General features: G+C 33.7%; 1 protein-coding gene across 26 annotated transcripts in view; it reads left to right on the forward strand.

Moving 5' to 3' along the window:
* Positions 1-25,285, forward strand: part of DGKB (diacylglycerol kinase beta) — a 764,643-nt gene that overhangs the window by 251,421 nt on the left and 487,937 nt on the right. For 10 of the 26 annotated variants that reach the window (XM_005550071.5, XM_005550074.5, XM_074035392.1 and 7 more), the window contains one exon: positions 22,411-22,446. The exons of 9 other annotated variants lie outside the window; for them this stretch is intronic. In XM_005550071.5, the coding sequence (XP_005550128.1) occupies positions 22,411-22,446 (36 nt within the window). The remainder of the gene's footprint in view (positions 1-22,410; positions 22,447-25,285) is intronic. 7 more of the 26 variants (XM_065542255.2, XM_005550075.5, XM_074035388.1 and 4 more) reach the window with 1 other exon arrangement.

Consider the following 25,285-nt stretch of genomic DNA (forward strand, 5'->3'; position numbering starts at 1 on the left):
TATATATCCTATATGTATAGCTGTACCCAGGGTAAGCAGCAATAATTTTTTTCAAAAAACAAACTCGTGCCACATTGGGTTTGCCATGATATATGGAAAAGTCAAAACAAAAGCCCAATAAGACACGAACTGGAAGTTCAGCTAAGAAGAAATCTGATGAAAATCTTTCATTTTAATAAATGAACAATTGAGATGTTAATATATTCAGGATGCGGTGTCCTATGGATTGACTCTTGACACCCAGGAGTTCACAGTCAAGAAAATTAATTAGGCCATCATGCCTATGATTAATTTAAAATGTCAGTTTTCTTCACTGACCTCAAACCTAGAACAAACAACAAAATTTAAGTATCTAAAAACCTATTACAGGTAGAAATGTTCTAAAACTTTAAGTTCAGATCATAGGTGTCTATGTAACATCTAGAAGGTACATTGAAATTGCTGTGAAATTTATATTCCCCAAATCAAAAATAATAATGAAGTCATAAAAAATTATTTAAAAATTGTATTTACATGATTTTGGTTGCTTTTTTGCAGTTTTTGTTTTCTTCACTTTATCTTTAGTTACCATAATAATTTTACTTATTTATAGGATGAAGAATGATATTTTGATGCAAGTATGAAATATGCAGATCAAATCAGAGTAATTAGTATAACCATCACCTAAAACACTTACCCTTTCTTTGTACTAGAAATATTCATAATTCTCCATTCTAGCTTTTTGAACATATACAATAAATTATTGTTAGCTGTATTCACACTATAGTGCTATAGAACATAACTTATTTATTATATCTAGCTGTAATTTTGTATCAGTTAACCAGCTTCTCTCTTTGCTCTTCTCATCCCTAACTTCTCAGACTCTGATAACCACAATTCTACTCTTTTCTTCCATGAGCTCAGTTTTTTAGTTCCCATATATAAGTGAGAATGTGATATCGATCTTTCTGTGCTTGACTAATTTAAGTTAACATAATGCCCTTCAGGTTCATCCATGTTGCAAAAAATAACAAGGTCCGATTTCTTTTTATGGTTGAATAGTATTCCATTGTGTATATATAACATAATTATTTTATCCACTCATCTATTGATGGACATTTAGGTTGATATCACATCTTAGCTATTGTGAATACTACTATTATAAACATGGGGGTGAAGATGTCACTTTGATACACAAGTTTCCTTTCCTTTGGCTAAATACCCAGTAATCGGATTCCTGGATTATATGATAGTTCTATTTTTAGTTTTTTTGAGGAACCTCCATACTGTTTTTCATAATAGTTGTACTAATTAACATTCCTTCCAACAATGTATGAATTCCTTTTTCTCTGCATCTTACCCAGTATTTCTTATTTTTTTGTCCTTTTGATAATAGTCATTCTAACTGGTGTGAGATGATATCTTATTGTGGTTTTGATTTGCATTTTCCTAATGATTAGTGATGTTGATCATTTTTAATACACTTTTTGGCCATTTGCATTTCTTCTTTTGAGACATGTCTTTCAGATTCTTTTCCACCTCTTAATGGGATCATTGCTATTATTATGAGTGCTTTTCAGTTGCTTGAGTTCCTTGTATAGTCTAGGTGAAAAGCCCTTGTCAGATAAATAGTTTGTAGATATTTTCTCCCAATCTACAGATTGTCTCTTCACGCTGTGATTGTTTTCTTTTCTGAGCAAAAACTTTTTAAAAGTTTCATATAGTCCTGTTTGTCCATTTTTCTTTTTGGTATCTGTGCCTTTGTAATCTTATCCATAAAAATCTTTGCTCAGACCAGTGTCCCAAAGAAATCCCCCTCTGCTTTCTTCTAGTAGTTTTATAGTTTTGGGTCTTACATTTAAGTTGTTAATACATTTTGTGTCAATTTTTGGATCTGCTGAAAGATGTGGATCTGGTTTTATTCCTCTGCATATGAATATCCAGTTTTCTCAACACCATTTATTATAGAGGGTGTCTTTTCCCCAGTGTATATTCTTAGAGCCTATGTCAAAAGAGAGTTGACTGTAAATACACAGATTCATTTCAGGGTGTTCTGTTCTATTTGTCTGTGTGTAAGTTTTTATAGCAATGCCATTGTGTTTTGGTTACTATTGCATTGTGATACACTTGGAAGTCACATAGTGTGATTCCTCCCTTTGTTCAGTGTTACTTTGACTACTTGCATTTGTTTGTGGTTCAATACAAATTTTAGGATTTTTTCCTTATTTATTTGAAGAAAAAAGTAATTGCAAGTTTTAATAGGGATTACTTTTAATCTATAAATTGCTTTGGGTTGCATGGTCATTTTGACAATATTAACTCTTCTAATCCATGAGCATGAGATGTCTTTTGATTTTTATGTCCCCTTCAATTTTTTTCATCAGTGTTTTGCAGTTTTAATTTTAGAGAATATTAACCTCCTTGGTTAAGTTTATTCCTAAGTAGTTTATTATTTTATTTAAGCTATTATAAATGGGATTGCCTTCTCCAGTTCTTTTTCAGTTAGCTTGTTTTTAGTAAATAGGAAGAGTAATGATTTTTTTGTATGTTAATTTTTATGTCCTGCAACTTTATTAAACTCATTTATTAGTCATAGGAGTTTTTGGTGAAGTCTTCAGGTTTATATATATATATAAATTATCTCATTTACAAGGAGGGATAAGTTGACAACCTCTTTTCCAATTTGGATGCCCTTTATTTCATCCTGTTGACAAATTGCTCTGCCTAGGTTTTCTATTACTATTTTGAATAAGAGTGGTAAAGGTGGGCATACTTGTCCTGTTCCTTCTTGTAGAAAATGCTTTAAGCTTTTCTCTGTTCAGTATAATGTTAGCTGTGGGTTTGTCATAAATGGCCTTTATTGTGTAGGGTCATATCTAGTTCTGTGTCTAATTTTTGAGAGATTTTATGATGAAGAAATTTTAGGATGAAGTTTTATGAAACTCTTTATTTTGATTTCTATTGTGGTAATTTTAAGACTTTTTCCTTTATTCTATTGATGTAATATATCACATTTATTGATTTGCATATACAAACCATCTTTGCAACCGTTGAATAAATCCCACTTGATCATGGTGAATTATCTTGTTAATGTGATGTTGATTTTGGTTTGCTAGTATTTGGTAGAAGATTTTTACACTCATATTCATCAGGGATATTGACCTGAAGTTCGTTGTTGTAGTTTGTTGTTGTTTTGTGTCTATGTTCTGTTTTGGTATCAGGATGATGCTGTACTCTTAAAATGAATTAGGAAGAATGGTCTACTTTTTTGTTTTTTGGAACAATTTAAAAATAATTAGTTTAGTTTATCTTTAAAAATTTGGTTGAATTCAGCAGTAAAACTATCTGTCCTGGGCCTTGTTGTTGTTGTTTTCTTTTTGGGAGACTTTTTATTAATGATTCAGTCTTGTTACTTGTCATTGGTCTGTTCAGATTTTCTATTTCTTCCTGGTTCAATTTTGGCAGGTTGTAAGTTTTCCAGGAATTTATATATTTCCTCTAGATTACCCAGTGTGGTGGTGTATAGTTGTTCATATCAGTTTCTAATGATCCTTTGTATTTATGTGGTATCAGTTGTAATGTCCCCTTTTATGTTTCCGGTTTCCTTTATTGAGGTTTTCATTATTTTTTTTCTTAGTCTAACTAATTGTCATTTTAGTTTATCTTTTCAGAAAGCTAACTTTTCATTTTGTTGACTTTTTGTAATTTTTTAGTCTCTATTTTGTTTAGTTCTGCTCTAATCTTTATTTTTTTTTCTTCTACAAATTTTGAATTTAATTTGTTCTTGCTTTTCTAGGTCCTTGAGGTGTATTGTTAGGTTATTTATTTTAAATATTTTAATTTTTTGATATAAGTGTTTATTGGTATAATCTTCCCTCTTAGTACTTCTTTTGCTCTATCTCATAGGTATTTCTATTTTCATGTTTTCAAGAATTTTTTTTTACTTTCTTCTTAATTTCCTCATTGACCTGTTTGTCATTCAGGAGCATATTGTTTAATTTCCGTGTGTTTGTACAATTTCCAAAGTTCTTCTTGATATTGATTCTGATTTTATTTTATTGTGTTCCGAGAAGATACTTGAGAAAATTTTGATGTTTTAAAATGTTTGAGATTTATATTGAGGTCTAAGATATAGTCTATCATTGAAATGTCCCATGTCCTGAGGAGAATAATATGTATTCTGCAGCTGTTGGATGAAATACTCTGTAAAAATCTACTGGGTTCATTTGGTCTATAGTATAGTTTAAGTCCAATATTTTACAATTTATTATCTGTTTAGATTATCTGTCTAATACTCAATGTGGGGCATCGAAGTTTCTAGCTATTATTGTATTATGGTCTCCAATATAGAGTGTGTATGTATATGTTTATTTATTTTTCTATAATTGTTATATCCTCTTACTGAATTGACCACTTGATTTTTATCTAATGACTTTCTTTGTCTTGTTTTATGTTTTTTGACTTAAAGTCTACTTTGTCTAATATAAATATAGATAATCCTGCCTACTTTTGGTTTCAGTTTGCATTGGAGTATCTTTTTCTATTCCTTTGCTTTTAGTCTATGTGTGTCTTTGCAAGTGAAGTGAGATTTTTGTAGGCAGCATATAGTTGGATCTTGTTTTTTAATTCATTCAGCCAATCTCTATCTTTTAATTGGTGAATTAAACCTCTTCATAGTTGTTGATAGGTGAAGACTAACTACTGCCCCATTGGTATTTGTTTTCTGATTATTTTGTTTCTCTCTTTCTCTCTTATTTATTTTTTGCAGTTTGCTGGTTTTCTGTAGGAATAACATTTCGTTCCTTGTCTTTCTTCTTTGTTATCATAATGGCAGATATCATCCTTTTGCTTCCAGATGTAGAACTCCCTTATGTATTTCTTGTATATCCAGTCTGGTGGTGATGAATTCCCTCAGTTTTTGCTTGTCTGAGAAAACTTTACTCTTTATTTCTTAAAGATAGTTTTGCTGGGTAGAGTATTCTTGGCTGACAGGTTTTTTTTTTTTTTTCTTTTAGTATTTTGTATATCATCTCATGCTCTTCTGACCTATATGGTTTCTTCTGAGAAATGTGTTGTTAGTCTAATGGGAACTCCCTTGTATGTGACTTGATTCTTTTCTCTTGTTATCATTGACTGTTGACTGTTTGACTATAATATGCCTCAGATAGTGTTGTGGCTTTTTCACTTCTACAGTTCAGTGAGTGAGAGAAAGGGCACCCAGTGGCTTCTTTGCTCCCATTATTCAGCAAGCAGGAGAGGATGGCACCCAGTGACTTCTTCTCCGTTGTTCAACAAGTGGCAGAGAATGTTACCACTCTTTACTCTCACCACCTGCAGCTCAGCAAGCAGGAACATTACAGCTCTTTTGCTTCTGCAGTTCAAGGATTTCCAGTTTTTTGTCTATGACCAAAAGGAACAAGGTATCCACACTGGAAAGTGAGTAAGGTGGAGTAGAATTGTATTCAGCCACAGAAGGAAAGCTCTTGGGAACGAGAGAGGACCCCAAAACAGGTAGCCATTTGTGAGTCTGCGACTGGGGTTTTTATGGGCTTAGAATGGGGGAATGCATGCTGATGGGTTCATGGGCAGTCTTGAAAAAAGTATCATTTGATTGGTTAAAAGACATCAGTCAGAAGGAACCAATCAAGAGCAAGTGGGTGAGATGGAGATAGAAGTTCTCATGCCAGCTGTGGACTCTATCTGGAACTGGCAGCTTGGTTTTCAGGCTTTAAACTGTCCTTGGCTTGAAGGTTGGGTTTCACTGGGGACCCATCCCTGTCTGCCTAGGAATTTGTCTGTCTCCTGTCACTATCAATAGGACCTTTTAAATTTAAGTCTATTTGAAGATATTTGAGCATCCTGTATCTGGATGTCTACTTATCTCCCAAGACATAGGATATTTTCAAATATTATTTTATTCAATAGGTTCCCATGCCTTTCCCCATATTCTCTTTCTGGAACTCCCAGAATTTAAAAATGTGTTTGCTTAATGTTCTCCTGTATGTCACATAGAGTTTCTTCACTCTTTTTAAAAATTCCTTTTCTCTTTTTTTTTTTTTTTTGTGTGTGTGTGACTAGGATGCTTCAAAAGATCTGTCTTTAAGCTCAGAAATTATTTCTTCTGTATGACAAGTCTATTGTTGAAGCTCTCAACTGTATTTTTTATGTTATCATTGAATTCTTCAGTTCTATAATTTCTGTTGTATATCTGTTGAATTTCTCATTCAGATCCTGAATTCTTTTCTTGATATCACGGTGTTGCTTATCTGTGTTCTCTTGTAGTTCACTGAATTTTTGAAAGAGATTTATTTTGAATTCCTTTTCAAGTATTTTATAGATTTTTTTATATTTGTGGTCTGTTACTGCAGAATAATTATTTTCCTTTAGAGGTGTTATGTTTTACTGCTTTGTCATGTTTCTTGCATCTCTACACTGATACCTACATCTCTAGTATAGCTGCCACTTCTTTCAATTTTATGAAGTAGCTTTCATGGGGTAAGACTTTTTTTCCTATAGATATATCTGTAGAGTCAGTTAGGTAGAGTCCTTCGGTTTTGGTTCTAGGTAGGTACAGTAATGTATTCTCCATATGATTTTTTTTTTTTTTTTGCTGTAATCAAATCAGTAGCATATGTGATTTACTTGGTAGTTTAGGCTGCAGTTGTTTGTGGAGGCTGTGTCATAACTTTCTTTGGGAAAGCCCAGGTAGGCTAGTCTTCAGGATCCTAGGGCATATTTGCAGGTATGGGTGGGTGTTGGTTGCAGTAGGTTGGTCCACTCCTCTGGCTCCTAAATGGTGTGCAAAGGTGCACAGCAGCCCGGCTATTGGAGTGGTCAGTGTTTTGGGGTTGAAGTTGCAGCAATTCCTGAGGAGGATGGTCTTGAGCCCCTGGATAGCACACACTGGGGCATTGGCAGTGGACCTCAGTTAAGCTGTTTTGCAGGTTATTGACATTGCATACGGACATGTGGTGGCCCCACTGCTAGAAAGGGAGAGGTCACTCTTGGTGGTGGCAGATAAGACAGGTGGCTCTCAAGCTCTGGTGAGCACATGCTTCAGCTACCTATGTCCTGGAGGCAGCCTTCCTAAGTTTTTAGATCACCTATTTTCTGGAGTACAGGGAGCTACATGGGCTCAGATACTGAGGACACAGTTGTACCACCTGTTCCAGTTGGTTTCATGAGACTGTAGCCTTCTCAGTGGATGTAGAGGAATATCAATGGAATATTATGGATGTGGAGATACAGGGGCTATTGGCCCAACTCAGAATGTATTCTGGTGATGGTTCTTCTCTCAAAATAATGCCGTGATGCGTCAGCTTGGGTCACAGAAGTGTGAGGCACCCAGCTTGAATTTCCTCTCTGGAACAATACAGTCATGTGAACTCCAGGAAACACTCTGTGCTAGTCTCAGGGTCTGTGAGGGTAGAGGGACTTTTCTCTCCCTAGGATTCCAGACATCTATGATGGGAATGTAGACGGCTGGGGAATCTCCCACCTACCTTTTCCCTGCAAAGAAGAGTCTCTCCTACCTCTATGCTGATCCTGGCTATCTGCTTTGCTTTTATTTTTATGGTGCCATCAGGAGTTTCTATGTCTTAGAAGGTCTTCATCATTTTCTTGCTGAATTTGTGTTCTCCTTTAGATGCTCCATTTGATTTGTGGTTATTTATTTGCTGTTGTAGCCCTTCTTTGCATAAGAGATGAGTGCTAGGTTCCTCTAGTCAGCCATCTTGATGGTGTCTGGAAATCTTAAACATATAGCCATACATGAGCATTATCCAAAGAGAGACTGAAATGTATTAAAAGCTAAATTTTAAAAATAGACTTAAAACAAAGAGTATTATATATGTCTGATTCTGAAGTGAGGATGGTAAATTATATATTCATGAATGATTTAAATTATTTTACAAGTTATTGCTAACAGTATTCAAAACAGCTTATATAATATACCATATGCAGCAAAATAAAATATAGTCAGTTTGTGCCAAAATTAAGTTAAAACTCAAATTTATTTTGTAATACCATTCAAAGTTAACAGAGGTACTTTTTCAGAATTTCCCTGAGTTTCTTGGTAGCTTTAGCAAAAATAAATATTATAGGCTTGATTGTATTCAATTAGAGAAAATATTTTTTATTATTTTGTGGTTACTGAGACCTGAGGTTAATTTTTCTGTGTGAAGTTGTTTCTTTATTGGACAGCACCTAAACAATATTGCAATAATCAGTGTAGTTGTGTTCGTTTCCTTTGATTTTTCTCTTTTATAACAACTGCCAATGCAGACTGATGGTTTATGACCCAAGTGCATTTTGGTATTAAAGAGTCTACCTGTTGCCAAATAAAATACTAATAGCTATACAACTCAAAAATAAAGAAGGATAGCAGATAATAGTGAGATGAATGCCATACATAAAGTTTTATTGCACCAAACAGAAGAAAATGTCAATAGCAATTGTTTTAGATGGTCAAGAATACTAAAGAAAATGTTTGCTTTATAATGCACTGACTTGAAAGAAACAAAAGAATTAAGAAAGAGCATAGAAAAAAATAATGTCTTAGCATATCTGTATTAGAATAAGGCAAAAATCAACACTGAGGACAACTAAATAAGTAATCTGGAGAAGAGGATGAAGAAAATCTCCTTTTACTACTGTGGAGAATGGCAACAAAGTGAAAAGAGATCATGTTATCCCTAAGCAAAACAGACAGACAAACAAACAAAAAACTAAACAAACTAAATTGTTCTCTTAAGTGTAAAGAAAATTAAACTGAATGAAAAAGAACCTATGTCACTTCAAATTAATTTATCTACTTGGTGCAATTTGCATGCAATTTTTTGGCTGGACAAAATGGTTTCTAATTTTGCATGGAAGAATAAATGTACATAAACATTATAAAATCTTAAAAAGGAAGAGTAATAAGATAATGCTTATTCTAACGAAAAATCTTAAAAATATGTTTGTTAAATTTGCAATGATAAAAATAATATGGCTCTAAAAATTGTAAAGATGTGATAGAAAGTCTAAAGACAAATTGAACTACATGTAATTATGTAGTCTGTAATAAAAGTCATAAATGAAATCTGGTGGAGCATCAACAGTGTCAGGATTATTGTATAACCACATGAAAATAAAGTAAGGCAAATTCTGCATTACATCTATTAGAAAAAAAATCAAACGTGAATTAAAGATTTAATTTTCACCTAGGCATGGCCTTTTCTTTTTTTTTCCCAAAACAAGGAAGATAAAATGTTGACTGCCTTGAGCAATGAAAATTTATTTTAAAGAAAATGCTAAATCCCAAAACTTACAAATCCAGTTAAAGATAAGGATCATAGCAACAACAATAACAATAGCAACAACAAATCTTTGTATTGTATAATGCCATAGCTATATTCTAAAACAAATTCCTGTATTGTAAAAAGTAATGAAGAAATATAAATTAACACAATGAGATTTAATTTTTCTATCCACTTTGGCAAATATTTTTAAAATTGATAATACCCAGTGTTGGCAAGAATGTGCAAAACTTCTTATTCTCATTAAACATGGGTGAAACTAAATTGCCACAAACTATAGCATAAAAACTCCCAAATATGTGAACTATGTTGATATAATATATCTTCTACTTTCACCTTTCAAAGAAATTTGGGGTTGTACAAGGCATATATCTAGATCTAATAGCATTACACTGGAAACAAATGCTTTGTATCATTTTTATCTTTTAATTTTTAAATTTTGAATGCAGTCAAAACCAGACATTCTTAACCACCACTAGACATTGAAAGATAAATTTCCCCTTGCAAGGGTAACCTGTAGTTCTAATGATTCCTGCTGAAACAGTGGTGATCAGAAAGTATTTATGTGCATGGCTTCTTTTGTTTTACTATTAAATATGGCTTGCTTATTCTCAACTTTTACGGAACCTGATGAAGAATTAAGTCACATATAACTTTTGGTCCACACATCAATTTTGTAAATAATACCACAATCTCTGTCTCATTCCTGTCTTTGTTCCCTAGTTCAACCCGTGTTCCCCTTTATGTGGAATAATGATAGTTATCTTGAGCTTTCCATGACCACACCTTGCTGTCCAGTCTAGTTAATAAAAATCTATCATTGAAATTCTATTGCTAATACTCTAAAGAACTTTGGCTTATTCAACCTTATTTGCCCAAGGAAACCCAAACCCTGGAAGGTTACAGCTCTGTACCTAATGATCTATTCTTCATTACATTACTCTCATGTTATCTTGACCACAAATATTTTCGAATTACTTCCCTTAATTATCATTTCTTCGACATCCTTGAGTCACCCAATGCGTATATTCTTCAGATTTCTTTCATTCTAGTATTCTTTGCCTTAATTCTCCTGGAATTCCACGTTTTTCTCCCTTCATGGTATTTGTCACAAATCTTTAATAAAATATCAATTTCCTAATTTACAATAGGAAAAACCCAGACAAGGTATAATCCAGCACACTTACATAAGTTAGTACTAAACAGGGTCATGATTTGCGTCCAGTAGTTCAATATTGTTTTTACTGTTAGTGTGTTGTAGAACTCATTCTAGTGAAAGGGCTCTTTGTCCTTCTCCTGTGCAATTCTATTTCCTGTATTTGCATGCTGACTCTTGTCTGGTTCTTCACATAACCATAAGTATGTTTGTGCAGGTGTGTAGATACACTCACTGTGTCACATTCCTCTCTTCCTTCTCAGCCCACATTAGTGTAACTTCTGACTGTAACATAGATATGATATTGTTCTTGCTATCCTTACTAAATCAAATTGCACTCTTTTAGGTGGGTTTCCAAGGAGTAGAGCATTAAGCCAAGATTTGGCTTTGTGTGATTTATGGAGGGAGAAAAAGTTCTTTAGAAAAAACAAACAAACGAGCCAGGCGCGGTGACTCAAGCCTGTAATCCCAGCACTTTGGGAGGCCGAGATGGGCGGATCATGAGGTCAGGAGATCGAGACCATCCTGGCTAACACGGTGAAACCCCGTCTCTACTAAAAAAATACAAATAACTAGCTGGGCGAGGTGGCGGGCATCTGTAGTCCCAGCTACTCAGGAGGCTGAGGCAGGAGAATGGCGTAAACCCGAGAGGCAGAGCTTGCAGTGAGCTGAGATCTGGCCACTGCACTCCAGCCTGGGCGACAGAGCACGACTCCGTCTCAAACAAACAAACAAACAAACAAAACCTTTAATGGAGGGAGGGAGGCAGGAAAAGGAAGAGGCAAGCTCTAAGCAAGAAAGTTGATCATAGTGACAGTTTAGCCTTGGCCTGTACCTTTAGGGTTTTGGAGCAAAAATCCTGTCATAGGATTGTTTCCAACTTAAGGCAAGAAGGCTGGCCTTTTCTCACCTATATAAATCAGTCATTCTCTAGGGCCTCCTAGCACAGCCTATTTCTGTGGATAAAGGTTAATTCTTAGGGACGTCTGCAAGCTTTCAGAAGTTAACATTCATAGCAGCTGGTGATAGTTGCTCTGGTAAGGTAGCAAAGGATCTGCTTTGAGCTACCAACGGCATCTACTGGAAACCCTTTCCAAGTATAATCTTTTTTGAATGCTCTGCAGTGTTTGACACTGAGATGCTTACCTTTCATAGCCTCTAACTCTCATCCAGCACATTTCCACTAGGTTTTCTTTTACCTTTTAAGCCACACTTTGTCAATGTTGCTAAATCCCTAGTCTTCCTTTCATTTTTTAATATGTATAAAACTTCAATTTTTTGTTCAATTCTCATCTTATTACACCCACAGTTTATAAATTATATTATCCAATTCCAGAGCTACAGCTACCACGTTTTAATGTGTCTGACCCCACTCTCCCCACATGCATTTAGATCGTAATTCTCACTTCATGTTTTTTTTAACTTAATTTAATTTAATTAATTAATTAATTTATTTATTTTTGAGACAGAGTTTCACTCTTGTTGCCCAGGTTGCAGTACAATGGTGTGATCTCGGCTCATTGCAACCTCCACCTCCCGGGTTCAAGCAATTTTCCTGGGTCAGCCTCCTGGGTAGCCATGATTACAGGAGCATGCCACCATGCTGGGATAATTTTTGTATTTTTTTTAGTAGAGATGGGTTTCACCATGTTGGCCAAGCTGGTCTCAAACTCCTGACCTCAGATGATCTGCCCACCTCGGCCTCCCAAAGTGCTAGGATTACAGGCATGAGCCACTGCACCAGGCCCTACTTCATGTTTTAAATCTTCTCTCAGATATCCCACAGAAACTTAAAAGCCAACATAGCAGGAATTGAACTTGAAACGTTTCTTGTGAAACTGTCCCTCATGCTCATTGACTAGCACCCCCATTATTCTTATCACTCCAAGCAAAAGGGTTTATCTTTTTCTCTCTAGTGCCTAATTTGATTTGGACATGGACTAGATGCTTAACAAATATTTGCTGAGTGAATGAATAACATTCAGTCAGCTTTTGAAAATTCCCGTCACTTATCACTCTTTTCCCTGAGTCAAGAAAAAATATGTATCAGACAGTAACATATATATTAAGTAAAAATTTAAACAAATATATAACAAGGTGGCTTAGTTTTAAAAAGTCATTGATAACTCATAATTAAATCATTTTGTTACAAGCTAATAAAATTGAGTTTAAAGTGTGTGATGATGAGGAAATGTTAGTGGATACCAAATTAGCATTGTATTTAGTTTCCGGAATGGTTCTTGCAGGATTTTATAGTTACTACTAAATTTTGATAAGCTTGTGATTGTTAGGTGTTGTAGTTATATAAAATATCCAATAGATGGTACTGTAAAATGCCTCACATGTAAAATGAGGAGTTACAGCAGGTAGAGAATATAAAGGGAACATCTTCAGAATTCTGAGGAGAATTGAGATGTTTTTCTCTGGATATTAAATTGTGTTTAAAAATCTGATTTTTAAATGTAATTTAAGCAATATAGTTTTCCATGTAAAATATAATAAATATTCATTCTTCTTTGTGTTCAGAAAATGAAAATTGATGTTTTTTATAAAACAGAGCTTCAAAAATATTCACATTCTCTTGTTTAGAAATCGTGGCTTTTTGGTTGTAATTACTCTTAGTTAATGTGGCATTTTAGTGAATGTTACTCCAGTAGAATATTTTCAGCAAGCAGCTATAACTACATGTATTTATTACCGAAATTCTAAACAAAATTTAAGTTAACAGTAAAGCAAACCTTTTTGAGATGATCTTCATTTGCTTAGCAGGGTGGAACCATTATTTGTCTCACTTGTGGTCTCCGCCAAGACCAGTTTAGTGTCTGAATAGACTAGTATACCAGAATGTGATTACAACATGCATACATATATTTATGAATATATGTATGTATATATGTATATAAAACATATTTTTGAATGTTGCAATCACAAGTATATACATGTGTACACACATATGTGTATATATATACACATATATAAATATGTAATCTTATAGAGTTAAACATTCTTGTAAAAAAGAGTAATAATTTAAAACTGGTTGGAGTTTGCTCCTAAAGAGCATATAAAAAGTATAAATTTGTAGATAGCCTAGTTTATCTTAATACACAGAATTTCCATTATGAAGTGGTGCATGTCTACTTACAAAAGTGAATGCCAAATTTTTATTACCAGAACTATGTTTTATAAAACCTATTTCTGGATCTAAAAATTTCTGAGGAATATATAATGACACTGAAAGCTTGAAAATATGTATATATCTTACTTTATTACATGTAGCTCTGAAATTTTTGTGTTAACAGTTCATGACGTTGTTTCTGACTAATGCTGAGTATTCCTTTGTACAAGGGTTACTTATTTATTTAACAAAGTTTAATTAAATATAACTATATGCCTGGAGAAATAAAGATGAATAGTTCTTAGGTAGAATGTTACTGTTTGAATAAGCAGCTTCTTGTAGGCTGTGTATCATGTGTCCCTCAGCTTCTTTGAGCATTTACTATTTTAAAATATGTTTTATATAATCAGAATGTGTGGTATGATGTATTATTTATTCTTTTAAAAAGAAGATATTCTGAGCTGTATTTGAATGTGCTGCTTAAAGAAAATATGCTACTGTAATAACTTGAGCTAGCTTAAGGAATTCAGGTTATTTTATAAAAAGACAAAAATAATTATAGTTTTCACAAATCTGGGCTTTTCCAATTGTTGTCTCCTAAGCCATATTGGGACAAATATTTTCAGATTTGTAATATAAGGTTGTGGGTTAAACCAATAATTGCTTAGATAGTTTGAGTTAAAATGATTTTTGCCCACCAGATAGATTCTATCTGATGATAACATCTTTATGGAATAATGGGGCTCTTAGATTCCTACCCAATTCTTAAAGATTTTGTAGTTATCATATCTTGTACTCCTTTAAAAAATGATGACATGCACAGATTTATGTACTCAGATTTCCTAGTACACTGGATGTATATAACATTGCATAGCAAAGTTTCTATTTCGGCTAAATGGATTTAAATATAAACTGTGCATGCAGATCTCAAGTGATAGTCTCTTAATAGATGTCAGATACTCTTTATTGCTACCCTCCTTTATTTCAGTAACATTTTAATTAATTCACACTGATTGAATAAATGTACATTGAGACTTGTTTCCTAATGAGGGCGCATTTAGAGGAAAGGTTCTGCATCATTCTGATATCCTGTGGGTAATTATATTCTAATTATATGGTCGGGGAAAAAGAGTCTATAACTCAGAACTGATATTGTTCGTTGGACCCAATTAATTACATGCACATAATGAAAGTTCATGATAAGGTTGACTGGCAGTCAGTGTAAAATTTTAACTCAATTGAATCTTAGCCTAACGTGAGTACAGAATTGGACTTTAACCTGGTTAGAAAATACTTTGGCATGAGATCAATGGATATTTAAAGGAGCAAAAGACAAGAGCAAATTCCATTATAACCTCTTTGTTTTTTAATTCAAGATCTTTTCCAAGGAGGGTAAAAAGGAGATATAGGCTTTTAATTCTAAATATTATTATCAATGTACTTTCATTACCTATAGTGCTATTTTTGTTTTCTGGAAAGCAGCAATACACTAACTATACAATGATAAATTTCTAAAACTGGCTCATGTTTTTATAAGGAGATAAAATAGGTATAATAGGAAATATAGATTAATTTTATGAACATAAAATGTATATGTATCAGTCTATTATATTGAGTTCTTTGAAGGGGGTGATTTTTTTCAAGTTACCAACATCCCTCAGACCCCTGTCCCAAACATAAACAAACATAATCACATACACATACACACATTCATAAATAGGTATCTATTAATGAATTATATGTAAATTAAGAGTTCTGAAGAATCATCTGAAAAAATAAATAGTCTATAGGATGTGCATGTTTCATTTTGAAATGTGTTTTGAAGGTGGTTGCTCTAAATATCAACTCCCATCTTTCTGCTCCTCAATTTCATTGTTTTCTTTGCTCAGTCTTTGGGAAGAACAGTTTCCATAACTGAGGAAAACAACAGAGAGAGAATTTTGTTCTTTCTTTCTTCTAAGAGCTTCCTCTGTCTCCATTTTTCTCCATTGCTTTCTCTCTTTGATTTGTCTCTACCCTCCTCCATCATTTCTACTGTATAAAAACAGATGTTTTTATTTTAAAAAATTCTGTTGATTCTCATCCACTTATTAGCAACAACAAAAAAATATTCAGATGAAGAAAGTGTAACCCATCTTGTCTTGCTGAGTTCTTAAGCAAGCAGTGAAAACCAAGGAAATCATTTTGGTTCTAATGTTAATAAAACCGTTAACCATTTATTGAGAACTTAAATGTGTCAGACATCATCCTTTTAATCCTACAGGTATGTATCGTTATGATGCCCAGTGAACATTTGAGGAGTGTGAAGTTTAGGGAGATTAAGAAAATTACCTAAAACCACTCAATTTGCAAGTGGCAGAAGCAATAGTTGCTTTACTCAATACCCCATGATCTAAAGCTGTTTTTATGTTCATGCTGCAGTCCCCAACAATTAACAATGCTTGAAATAAATTTAAGGAACCTAGACCAGCCTTTCAGAAAAGGAATGGAAAGAAAAACAACAGATTAGAGAAACTAGAGAAAAATAGACATGAAGAGTAAAAAGAGTAGAATATACCAGAAAGTGGGGTAAAAAGAATGAGCAGTCATTGTAAAATCATTTTACAAGTGTGTAAATATTCAAATATTCTTATGGTCACGACTTAAAGAACACCTCTTTAATGATATTCACTTCTAATGAGTTTATGAGGCCTAGCCAAGTAGAGGGTGTTTTGCTAGCTAATCAAGTAGGCAAGCCAAAAATGCTAAAATTTGTTTTAGTTGTTCTTGCTGATTGCTTTTGTATTTAGAAATCCATGTTTGAGATGATTTGGATATCTCTATAAAGATAAATTCTTTACATTTTTATTGAAAACATTTGATACCTTTTAAGTTTTTAAACGTCCATTGCACTAGGTACCCATTGCACTAGTTTTACCTTTCCTGAAATTTCAGTTGCATGTCCTTGCCAGACACACACTGAAACACATATTGAGGGAGAAAGGATGGATGGTGCCTCACGCTCCCTTCTTGTCAATAGCCTCCAGGCAAAACTCTACAAATACAAATAGACACAAACACTCATATTTACTAAGTAAGTATGGAATATTTTGTGAGCAATTACAGTTGAAGGGTAGTGAAATAAACACAGTTAAAATATATTTTACCATTACATTTCTATTAATGCAAACTTTATTTTTTATTATGCTTTAAGTTTTAGGGTACATGTGCATAACATGCAGGTTTGTTACATATGTATACATGTGCCATGTTGGTGTGCTGCACCCATTAACTCGTCATTTATGTTAGGTATATCTCCTAATGCTATCCTTCCCCCCTCCCGCATCCCACAATAGGCCCCAGTGTGTGATGTTCCGCTTCCTGTGTCCAAGTGATCTCATTGTTCAATTCCCACCTATGAGTGAGAACATGCAGTGTTTGGTTTTCTGTTCTTGTGATAGTTTGCTGAGAATGGTGGTTTCCAGCTGCATCAATGTCCCTACAAAGTACGTGAACTCATCCTTTTTTATGGCTGCATAGTATTCCGTGGTGTATATGTGCCACATTTTCTTAATCCAGTCTGTTGCTGATGGACATTTGGGTTGATTCCAAATCTTTGCTATTGTGAATAGTGCCACAATAAACATACGTGTGCATGTGTCTTTATAGCAGCATGATTTATAATTTGAGTCAGGTGAGAAGCAGTCAAGGGACCCTAGATAAGATTACAATATGTGTAGCTTTTAAAATGTTTTATTTTTATAGTTGCATCTTAATTAGACATATCAGAGTTTTTGTGAAAAAGAGAAATGATTTATGATTCTTTTCATTGTCTTGTTTGCATTATGACTGAAATAATCTTTTACTAAAAATTTTGATAAAGACAACAATAGTATTAAAATCATTTTTATCTCACGTCCTTTTTAAAACTTACATTGTATTCATATGCATGAGTGTACGCAATTAAGGACCTCAAGAATTATAGAGTTTAAACGAATTATATGAAACTGAAATATAAAAATAAAATTCATGGAAGCCAAAAATGTATGTGATGTTTATATCCTAAAGATAATACATTTTATTATCTTGTGTGAGAGAACAACTTTACCTGTTCAGCTAAGACAAAGTGTCATTTTATGAAGATAATTTTTCTTTACCTTACCCTAGTCTTTGCCTCTGTCTCTTCTTTTTTGATGTCAGAGATATCCAATTGTATATGAAGGAAAAAAGCTATTTAATATAATTTTATTTGGAACACTTCACTGCACTTGAAGTTATTGTGTTAAATTAATTCATACTGTTATTCAAACCAGTTTTTCAGGCAAAACAAGTTTGTGTGTGTGTATCACTTTGTAGATATAGTGATTTCTGAATATTTTTCATTCTTCATCAATATTTTAAAATAATTTTATTCCCAAACCACTTAAAAAATGAAGGCATGGCTAAAAATAGTAATTTTTAAAAAGTCTCTTCTTGCAGCTACTGTTATTTGAATAAATAGAGCCTGGGTTAGGGAAGCAATATTCTGTCACTAACTTTATTTTCCTGGGTTAGGCATCTAAGCTCTCTGATTTTCAGCTTTCCAACCTGAAAGATAAAGTATCTTCGTTTAGTGGGAGTATTAAATGACTGTAATCCCAGCACTTTGGGAGGCCGAGACGGGCGGATCACGAGGTCAGGAGATCGAGACCATCCTGGCTAACACGGTGAAACCCCGTCTCTACAAAAAAGTACAAAAAACTAGCCGGGCGAGGTGGCGGGCGCCTGTAGTCCCAGCTACTCGGGAGGCTGAGGCAGGAGAATGGCGTAAACCCGGGAGGCGGAGCTTGCAGTGAGCAGAGATCCGGCCACCGCACTCCAGCCTGGGTGACAGAGCGAGACTCCGTCTCAAAAAAAATAAATAAATAAAATAAATAAATGAGGCAAGATAACAAACATGAAAAATATATAAACATTTTTTATTTATATTATATATGTATATGTATAAATGCAAAATATATATGTATAAATGTAAATGTTCTTATGTAGGTATAAGGTATCATTTTAAAATTTTTCCTTTAGCCTGAAATAACTAATGACCCTTTTAATGTGAGTACTGTGCTCTCATTATATCTTAACTAAGTCAAACCTCCAATAATCTCCACCAAAGATTTTTCTTTGTCCTATGACAATTTGGATTAAATTGTCAATTTAAAATGATTACACATTAGAAAATATGAAGACAAGAGATATCCTAATACTTAAGAATAATAGAATTTTAAAAAATTCTTTGATATTAAATTGAACTTAATAAGTGCCCTGAAGGCAAATGCATCTTTTAAACTAATTATCTGTACTGTGTATTCTATTTAATATTAAAAAGATACTGATTAAATAAAATCAATCACATTCCTCTGTAGTCACACTTCACATTGGATTAAATAAAAATATACAGTTTCTGTATTAATTCTGATTAAAAATATATTACATTTAGAATCATGCACTCATGATAATTTTCAGAAAAACTAAAACATTTACTCTGTTCATCTTTGATCTTTAAAAATTAAGTACAGGAGAGTAAAAAAGGAAGTAATATAATAGCTAAATTTATTTTCTAATAGGTTTCTACTTTTCTTTTAGATCTAAGTACCATGGTTTGCTAATTGTAACAGAAATAAGCCACCGATGGGTGTGTACATTTAATGTATAACTCTTTGTCTATGCATTTTGATTGTAAATGAGCTTAGATATATGTTGGTTTTGTCACTCTTATTCTTGGAGTAAATTTCTAGTGTTGCTCTCAGAAGGCTGAGTGTTGCACAAGAAAATTCATAGGGCTAGTGGCTTTCTCTCTTACATATTTAAAACTTCTAGCTCCAGCTGGGTCATCAGTGTTGGTTGATCCTTCTACTCATCCTTAGCAAACTGCTTTTTTATTTTCAGAAAAGAAGTGACAAACCTCTGTTTCATTACCTTTTTCATTGTACCTCCTCTCTGCCAACCTCACTTGCTCTCTATCAGCAGATATCTCATATCCCTGCTGCTCTGAGAAAGAGGAAGACTTCAGGTGTGTTATCCATAAATTACCAATTAATAGCAAAGTGGTAGCTAGGTTTCAATTTCATACCACAATGTCTTTTCTTTTTCTTTTTTGGATAACTTCAAATGGGATGTATATTATCCAGCATGGCATAATCTTTGCCTTTGCAACGTCAGACCTGTCTTACCTATTTGTATTATTTTCTTGACTCCTGTGGGTTTCTGGATTTGAGACCCAAAAGGAACACATTTGGAAGAGTGCAATGCCTGTCAATAAGGGCTTCTGCTCTAACTGAAATATTGCTTTTTCAAAAAGCCCTTGTTTTTCATTTATCTTTAACAGTTCCCTCCCTTTCTCTCTGTTCCTCTTTCCCAGCAGCCTAGAAACTTACCTCTGTTTATTCATTTTAAATGAGAACTCTGTTTCCATGAAAATAGTGCTCCTTATTTCTCTTCCACCCACTCCCACGACTTCTCTCCCAACCTTCTAGCAACTTCATAGTTTTCACTGAGATAATGTACATATTTTTATTTCATTGTAGAAACATTTTTACACACTTTTAAGCACTAAAGGATATAATGAAGAGGTAGAAAGAACTTTTTTCTCTCAAATTTTATTACAAAATATTCACTAACAATACAAAAATCCAAAGTATTTCCCACATATATTCAAAAATTGCTATTATGCTGCCATAAATTCTTTATATATACTACTCTATATATACATATATGTGTATGTGTATATATATAAAGCTGAAACTTTTGAAAGTAAGCTGCACATAGTGTAACACCACATCCGTAAATATTTCAGCAAGCACCTTCTAAGACTAAGGACAGTTTTCTACCTAATAACATTATTATATTCTCACCTAAGAAAATTAACAATGATTCCATAATATCAGTCATTATCTTGTCCATATTCAAATGTCTACAGTTATCCCAAAAATGCCTTCTGTTGCTTTTATTTGTTTACTTTTTGGGCGTGGTAAAAGTGGAAGTGGACCAGGATCTATTTGAAGCTCCTGCATTGCATTTGGTGGTTATTGTGAAGCATTTAGACAGCCATAATCTTTTCACTTGGCTTTCCAGGCTGCTGTCTGCAAATGTATGCTTAGTAAGCATACACTCTTCTAAGGTAAAAGGCATCTCTGACTCATGCTCTGGAAGCTGCCTGAAGTCTCTTATTTGGGTTGCTTTTGAGTCTCTGAGAGTTTCCTGGCTCCATGGCACAGAATAGGATAAGGATCCGTAGTATTACATTCCTGATCTGAATGAGAAGAAGAACAAACTTGTATATATTATGATAAAGATGGAAGGACTATATCCATGTCTTGCAATGTTCATTCAGACCTTAAGCTTCAACCTGAAGCTAAGAAAGAATGATAATAAGGTTGGCAAATATCTTTGAATTGACTCAGAGAGAAGCTAGCACAAATATTCATTGTCCCTGGTGTTATGTAGACTAATTTGGACTCAGAAGTCAAGAATGTTACGAAATCAGGAAGTTTTCAGTAAAGGTTCTACCAAACCTATTGTCAATTCATCTTCAAAACAACAGTAATTATTAGATTCTCCTGTAGAATGGGATAGTTGACCAGAACTCATACTCTTCCACTTCCTGGCTTCTTTTGACTAGAAATCTGCAGCTACAGTACTTTCTACTTATATTACGGAAATATCTTCCAAATAGAGCTGGATTCCTAAACACCTTAATTTTTTGTGGGGCTGTGCTAGACCCCTTCTTCTTCTGTGTCACTTCTGAGTGCACTGAATTATTTTAGTCCATCTCTATTCTGTGCAGCTGTGAGGGTGTCAGGTTTTACCTATCTCAGGTTCAGAATTTTTTTTTTTTTTTTTTTTTTTTTTGGTTCTTGCTGCTTTTCTAAAATTATCCTGGGTAAGGGAGTATAATAATATCTGGAGTCTCAGATTTTTCATACCCATCTTGGTAATCTAGCATTGCCCAGACCCTCCCTCAGATAGCTCGTATCTAGGGAGGAAAAGGGAATATTCTGACTACCTCCTTCTTTTCAGGGACACACAAATATCTAACAACTCTTGGCTTCCCATCCAACTTTTCTTCTCCTGCTCCAGTATGGGGAATCTTTATCTAGTATTGTGTGTGTGATTTGTCAACTATTTATCCAAATTTATATTTTATGTTCTCCTTTCCATAGAATGCAAGCTTCTGAGGTGATCCTTTATCACTTCTTGTAGTCACTTTCTAATGTGAACTACAAAGTGGATAGTGGTGGTAGATAATGGAAAATACAGTCATGAAGACTAATGTCAGTATATTTCATCCCATCTTAGCAAAATTACTCTCCAGTAAAAATCTTGTCACTTATTTAATTATTATTTAATTATACTTTTTATTCTTTTACTGATATTAATGGAATATGTTTTCTTATTTCCAGAGTACCGTGAAACAAAATGAACATCATAAACTATGTCTGTGTTCAAAAGACACAGTATTTTTAGGAAAGAATGAGAGTTGGACTTCAAAATGAAAAGTGGGATGGGTAAAGGGGCAAGTTAAAAAAATTAGTGGAAATTGTTTATTAAAGATAATGGAACTTGGAGCTAAAGCTGGCCAAAGATGTTGATTAGCATGCTTTGGGTAGATGAAGTTGTGTTTTGGATAAATAATTTCACAACCTAACCCACTCTGTGTTAGATAATTTCTTATTCAATGAAAAGATATTTAATTATTTAATTCAAGGAAGCAGTAAAATTATACCAAGGAAATGTATTTTTAATTTACTCATTTATTTCACAGGCGTATAATGATATGAGAAACTTCATTGATACTTTGTTTTGAGTTTGACTCTTTTTCAGCTTTCATATGAACTTCTCTTTTTCAGCAGACTCTGCCCACTTCAGGAGTTTCTGTTCCTGAGGTGCGTAAGCAAAAACAGGTTTTCACACTTACCATTATAGGCCATTATACATCTTGTATAGCTATAAAGAACATTTTGTGCTGGCTCAGTGACATTCGAATACCAGCATTTTATATTTTATTTTTTTCATATTCTGCTAATTGGAAGTGGTGGTTTTCATATTTTCGGTGATGGGATAGACTTGAAGAATTTTCAATCTATATTTGTGATAAGCATTAAGAAAACAAGAAGTTATGTGACCCAGACTTCACAGAGAAAAATAAAGGTTACTTTACAAAGAGTTTTTACTAGCATAGAAAAATAATACCATTCCCATTTTTTCACATTAAAATGTACATACATTGCAAGAAATCCAAAACAATTTATTCTTTGAGCCGTCAAAATGTAAGTTTCAATGGCAGTATGTTGAGAGACTCTTGCTTACTTTGAAGTGCCCATCACTTTCAAATGAATACAACTACATTAATCACCTAGTCCATGCCATTGTATAGAAAGACATCAGAATAAAATATAGTCACAGAATAAATGGCTTTTAGTTTGAAAATAAGTGTAAGCATTGCCACAACAATTATTTTCAGTAACATTTTTGCTTTATCTTTGCATTGATGATACAAAGCCTCCACATTGTTCTGTGACAATATCCTATTCAATTGTTATTATCTCTATAGGAAATGCCCAAATGGTCTTGTTTTCCTTAAAATTATTTAAATCTGCTTATTTTAGAAAGTATTACTTACATGAATGCTACATAAGATGATGAATTTATTTAGAGGGTAACATGCTTGCATAAAACGGTAATAACTGCTCTTTTCTCCTCACCAAAAATGGCTTTTTAATCAGTGTAGACCCCTTCGTTAAATTTTTTAAAAAAAGTTCTCATTTTTAGCCAGAGACATACTCAAAAATACTTGGAGATAACACTTAAATATAATGTTTCTAATCTAAGAAAATGTTAAGCTGATTTTATATTCTTTGAGTTGATGACATTATTATCACGATTATTATTATAAAATAGAGATGCTAAATTACACACTTAAGTGACAAAAGTATTAGGACAGTTTATTATTTCATTGGGTTAAGTGTGAGAAAATTAATTTTGCATCTCAGGTTCTTGAGTTTGTTTCTGCCCCTATTATCAGCCCCATCAAGTGAATGTAGTCATTGCATTTGAGATGTAAAGTTTTCTCTTTAGATCTGTTAATCTCCAGAGCATCCCTGTGTATTCAATTCTGTAATTTGTGTCATATAGATTGAGTAAATAGATCCAAATTTTTGTTTTTATATATTTTTTCACTTTTCAGGATAAAAGTCTTTATTTTGATATGAAGTTTTTAAAAGTCTTCCTATACTTATTTATTTTTCTGGCATTATATATTGGTTTACATTAACTTAAACTTTCCAGTATCCCTCAAAGTCATTACATAAGATTTTTCAACTTTGTTGTTCCAAAATTTTCCTTAAGCCTATGCATGGATATATGCATGGCTGAGTGTGTGAATACACATATATACACACAGAGAGACAAGAAACCTTATGTTCTACCATCAGGAACATTTGCTCCTTGGTTAACGGAAAATGTGGTTAAAGTATATGTGGGAGAACATATATAAAGATATATACATACATTAAACGTTTAACTTAAAATATGTAGATTTATATTCATTGGCTATATTTTTGAAGATTAAAGGCTTTTCTATGAGTACAGATCTTCTAATTGGAAATGGTATCTTGCCTTTCTTGCATATATCACAAGCTTATTACTTACAATAGTTTCAATTCTTTTAAAGTATAACAAAAACCCAAGAACATCTGTGAAGTAATTTGAGTGTAAAAACACTTACTATTTTTATTATTAATACCCAAAGCTTGCACAGTTGTTCTCTCTAAACTTAATCTGACCACTCCTCATACACGCCACACAGGCGCACACACACGCACACACATACACACACACAACTTGTGTTATTTTGTCTTTCTAAAGCTTGCAGATTATTTTTTATAAAGACAACTCTTTCATTTTGTATTCAAAATTCAATGATGTGAGTAATAATTAAATTACACAATTACAATTACAAGGTAAGTTTTACTTAGAACTGGCATAAACAGATTGAGGGCTAATAAGTCACTATGTTGAGCATTTAGCTTAGGTGGTACAAAGAGACAATGAGTGTGAGCATAAGAGAGCTGCCTCCTGGTACTTACTTTCAGTTTGCTGTGGACGACAGTCAGTATGGTTTACAAAGGGACTGGAGAGTGAGGAATGTTGAGGTTGGTTACAAAGTCTGCTTTTTTTTTTTTTTTTTTTTTTTGAGACAGAGTGTCACTCTGTCACCCAGGCTGGAGTACAGTGGCATGATCTCGGCCCACTGCAGCCTCTGCCTCCTGGGTTCAAGCGATTCTCCTGCCTCAGCCGCTGGAGTAGCTGGGGTCACAGGCACACGCCACTAGATCCAGCTAATTTTTTGTATTTTTAGTAGAGACGAGGTTTCACCATGTTGGCCAGGCTGGTCTTGAACTCCTGACCTTGTGATCTGCCCACCTCAGCCTCCCAAACAGCTGAGATCACAGGCGTGAGCCACCACGCCCAGTCCAAAGTCTTCTCTTGTATATAAAGTATATACATACATATATGTGTATGTATACTATACACACACACACACACACACAAACATACAAACATTATTTTATGATGGTGCAGCAATATACTATCACATAGCCAAAATTAAATTATTTTGGCATACACCCTCTTATTCCTTAATTTCATTCCCTTCAATAAGAATTTCCTTAACAGAAATCTTGTAAGTGGTTTATACCCAGGATAATATCCTAGGAGAAAATA

This window comes from Macaca fascicularis, chromosome 3 (assembly GCF_037993035.2).
Source record: "Macaca fascicularis isolate 582-1 chromosome 3, T2T-MFA8v1.1".
Classification (NCBI taxonomy): domain Eukaryota; kingdom Metazoa; phylum Chordata; class Mammalia; order Primates; family Cercopithecidae; genus Macaca; species Macaca fascicularis.